Source organism: Chrysochloris asiatica, unplaced genomic scaffold, assembly GCF_000296735.1.
Source record: "Chrysochloris asiatica unplaced genomic scaffold, ChrAsi1.0 scaffold00202, whole genome shotgun sequence".
Taxonomy (NCBI): Eukaryota; Metazoa; Chordata; class Mammalia; order Afrosoricida; family Chrysochloridae; genus Chrysochloris; species Chrysochloris asiatica.
In genome coordinates, this window is record NW_006408720.1 from 2,627,456 (window position 1) to 2,632,321 (window position 4,866).

The following is a 4,866-nucleotide window of genomic DNA, read 5'->3' on the forward strand; positions in this document are numbered from 1 at the left end:
GCCAGAGATGGAGGCAGAGATGGGGGCATGGAGAGGGGACACGGCTGAGGACTCTAGATTCATCAACTAAGAAGAGAAGGACTAAGAACTGGTGGCCAGGAGCAGACTTAGAGAATGTGTCCTTTGGAGATGTAAATTATTATATATGCCTGAGTGGTTTTTTTTGTTTATGTGTTTTTAAAAAAGCTAAACTGGATAGAGAGAAATACTTTTAACTCATGGTATATGGTATACATTATAATCAATGTGATGAAGCAAGGTATATGATTCGATGAATGTGAAACTGATGATATGCCCTGTAAACTTTCACTCAATCCACAATAAAAACCTTAAAATAAAAAAAAAAAAAAAGCCAATGGCACTGAAGAAAGAAGTCCAAGATGCATTGAAGACATTGGCAAAGAACAAGGCACTGGGAATTGATTGAATACAAATTAAAATCTTTCAACAAAGTAATGAAGCTCGGAAGGCATTCACTCATCCATGCCAAGAAATTTGAAAGACAACTGCCCAGCCAACTGAATGGAAGAGATCCATATTTGTACACATTATAAAGAAAGGTGACCCAATGGAATGCTGAAATCATCAGACAATATCATTTATATGGCATGCCAGTAAAATCTTGCTAAAGATAATACAAAAACAGCTGCAGCCATACACTGATAGAGAACTTCCACAGGTTCAAACTGGAATCAGAAGAGGACGTGGATATCAAGGGATATCATCGCTGATATCAGATGGATCTTGGCTGAATACCAAAAAGATGTTTACCTGTGGTTTATTGACTACACAAAGGCTTTCCATTGTGTGGATTATGACAAACTTTGGACAACATTGTGGAAATAAAGTATTCCAGAACACTTAATTGTGCTCATAAGGACACTGTACACAGGCCAAGAGGCAGTGTTCAAACAGAACAAGGGACCACTGAATGGTTTAAACTTAGGAATGGTGTGCACTAGGGTTGTATTCTTTCACCATATATATCCAATCTGTATGCTGAGTAAATAATCTGAGAAACTGGATTATATTAAGATAATCATGGCATCAGGATTGGAGGAAAACTTCTTAACAACCTGCGATATGCAGATGATACAACCTTCCTTGCTGAAAGCGAAGAGGACTTAAAATACTTTCTGGCGATGATCAGAGGCTGCAGCCTTTGGCATGGATTGCATCTCAATGTAAAGAAAACAAAAATCCTCACCACTGGACCAATAAACAGCATCCATATAAATGGAAACAAAATTGAACTTGTCAAAGACTCCATTTTGCTCTGATGAACCATCAACACTCATAGAAGCAGAAGTCAAGAAATCAAACAACATATTGCATTTGGCAAATATGCTGTACAAGACCTCTTTAAAGTGTTCAAGAACAAAGAAGACAGTTTGAGGACTAAGGTGTGCCTGACCCAAGACATGGTATTTTCAATATCCTCATGTACATGTTAAAGTTGGACAGTGAGATGGTAGAAGAATCAATACATTTGAGTTATGGTGTTAGAGGAGAATATTAAAAGTACCACGGGCTGCCAAAAGAACAAACAAATCTGTATTGGAAGAAGTGCAGCTAGAGTGCTCCTTGGAAACCAGGATGGCCAGACTTCATCTCTCATACTGTCCCAAAGGATATCATGCTTGGTTAAGTGGAAGGTCACAGAAAAAGAGGAAGTCCCTCAAAGAGATGGATTAGCATATGGCCACATTATTGGTCTCAGACTTAGCAATGATTGTGAGGCTGCCACAGGACTAGATGGTGTTTAGTTCTGTTATGCATAGGGTTGCTATGAGTTGGAGCCGACTCAATGGCACCTAACAACAATCCTTTTTCTATGAACATGGTATGTATTCTTTAAGATTGTTTAATTCTTGGAAATACAGATTCTACTGAAACTTTGAACTTAAGAATATGAAATTTAAAATACAAAAGGTGTATTTTAAAAACCTTTACTTGCTAGCTTAAATTTTAAAAAGATTTAAAATCTATTTTTATTTGGAACAGTTGGGAAATTCAACAATTTGACCAATAGTCAGTAATACAATGATAGGATATAAGCATTTGATTTTAGGATTTCCAAAAGTATCCCCAATGCATGAAACTGTAATTACGACTCGGGGCATATATCTGTCATTTTGTGATGATTTGGTGGGCACATTGAACATTTTCCATAGTTTTACAAATGAAGCATGGAGAAGCTTTTAGTAAACATTGGACTTCTAACCATAAGGCCGGTGGTTCAAATCCACCAGCCATTCCTTGGAAATCCTATACAGGGTCACTATAAGTTGTAACTGACTCAACAGCACTTAACAAAATCAATAGGCAATATATTTTTTCTTACTTTATTTTTGGACAAAAATGCTTCATTAAATAGAGCTTTAATTTTTAAAAAATTGATTTGTTTACAAGGTACAGATGATATGAAAGTATTCTACCTTTCCAAATAAAATTACAGATCAAATTGACACTGACTTTGCACAGTAAAATGAATTGCAGATATTACAACATATTAAAATTATTTTCCAAATGTTATGAACTGATAAATTGACAAATGATTCAAATTATTCTCTTTTGCATAAAGTCACATATGTTAATAAAATATCTTTTAATTACACACACAGAGTTACTGTGAATATTTTAGATGCTCTTGACATTTGTTCTTTCTTTCCTTGGTAAACACTGAAAATTATGACATATGAAGACAGTGAATAAGGGATACCAAATCAGCTTTAATTCCATTATTAAGAAATCCATATAGAATTGGATTAAGACAACAGGACATCATTCCTAACAAATGGCAAATACAATACACCAACTTGAAATGCCTATTTGAAATAAGATTATCATTAAAATCAGTTACCACATGGAAAAGATGTAGCGGCATCCAACTAACGGCAAATACTAATATCAAAATGGTCAATCTGTAAAAAACACTTCGAGATCTTCTTTTAATTCTTGTGATAGAACGGTTTACTCTCGTATCATGAATGTCTGAGTTTTCTTCAGGTTTCATCTCAAAGCAGGTAGGAACCCCTGGTATGAACTTACTGGATGAAGACAAGTGACTTTTCATAGAACCAAAGTTTTCTGGAAGCATTCCTGAGTGACTTCCTTGAGAAGGTCTCACTGGAGCAGGTAATACACATGCGGTCTTCTTGCTGTATCTTCTTCTGTGTTTTCTGATGAGCGAGTAACTCCATTTGTGACTACTGGAGACCTTTACCTGAGGCCCACTCCTTTTAGATGGCTGAAGAGTTAAGTTGATCATCTCATTTTCTTCTAGCCTGTTTTCTTTACTGGACAACCCACAGCTTATACTCCTGCAAACACTGGTGTGACTTATAGTTAGACAGACTAAGGGCAGAATATACTGAACTAGCAATAAAGAGATAGTGAAAGCAATTCTGTATGAATCAGATGGCCAGGACTCAACACATAAATATCTGCTACTTAGGGACTCTGAGCCAAATGTTTCCTGAAGTCCTACCAGACTGTGAAACACAGGAAGGGGAGAACAAATTGCAAAACCTAGTGTCCAGACAGCTGCTACCAAGAAGTAGCCATGGTTTGCTGTTAAACTATTAGAAAGGGGATGCTTTATCATATGATACCGGACAATGGCAATTGATATTAAAATTAAAGTTGAAACCAGAACAGACACACATTGAAGGAAAGGCATTATATGGCACATGACTTTGCCAAACATCCACTGATCCAGCAAGACAGATGTCAGTGTGAAAGGTGAGCAAAACAGCACAATCAAGATATCAGAGAAAGCCAAATTTCCTATGAGGAAGTTTACTATAGTCTTCTGATTACGCTTTCTCATTAGAGCCATTAAAATAAGGAGATTTCCCATAAATCCAAGAAGACTTACAAATGTATAGAGCCCAATCAGAAAATATTGCAAGTCATCTACACTGCTTTTATAGTCTTCCCACACTGGAAAACCAGAATTCTGAATGGCAGTTGTATTGTTCTCTGTGGTCAGGGTCTTGTTATAATAATCCTCGAGTTCTAAATCCATATTATAGCCCTGCTTGAAATAAAAAGACATTAGTTAGTAACTTGAAAAAATTATGCAAAAAAACTGCATGACTACTATAAATTAATACATTGAGAGGTAAATACAATCTCCTTAGAAAGTTATGCAAGTCTATAATTTATTCCAAATACAGTGTAAATATCAACCAGTAACAATTCAAGTTTGTTTATCATTTCTGTAGTTTGTTGTGTTAAAGTAGAAGACCCTTGTTTTGCAATGCATTTAGGAAATACAAGAAAAGGGAAAGGCAAATATCGATAAAAACTTTTAAAGCACTAACTGCAGTAGCTCATTAGGGTTATTTTTGAGTCAAGGTGTAATCTTGCCTTAAAGATTTCTGAATCTTATCTTCATGAATCAAGGCCAAAGTTCAAAGTCACCTGTCCTTAAATTAGTCCCTCTGGTAGCGTAGTGGTTACGAATCGGGCTGCGAACCTTAAGGTCAGCGGTTCGAAACTACCAGCTGCTCCGCGGGAGAAAGATGAGGCTTTCTACTCCCGTAAAGATTTACACCCTCGGAAACCCTGTACAGGGTTGCTATGGGTCGGAACCGACTTGATGGCACTTAACAACAACAACAACAACTATTCAGTTGGATGTGCTCTCCTCTCCTCAGAATGCTCACAGCTTTCTCTCTGTAGCTGCCTGGTGACACATGTCACAATCGGCTTCCCATTTCAGTTCCAGTGCATATCAGTTAAACTTATCTGTAAGTAGAACGTTCCTTACTCACCCTGATATCCACCACAATACCTGGAGAATGAAAAAATTCAAACAAAAAAACTATAACAATCTAAATCTTATATAGTTAATGCAGT

The 4,866-nt window shown here is 36.6% G+C and overlaps 1 protein-coding gene across 1 annotated transcript; it reads right to left on the minus strand.

Annotated features, from left to right (window-relative positions):
• Positions 1-2,673: 2,673 nt before the first annotated feature.
• Positions 2,674-4,065, minus strand: NPY5R (neuropeptide Y receptor Y5). The gene has a single exon (XM_006872514.1). The coding sequence runs from the start codon at positions 4,058-4,060 to the stop codon at positions 2,690-2,692; it is 1,371 nt and encodes a 456-aa protein (XP_006872576.1). The 5' UTR covers positions 4,061-4,065; the 3' UTR covers positions 2,674-2,689.
• Positions 4,066-4,866: the final 801 nt, after the last annotated feature.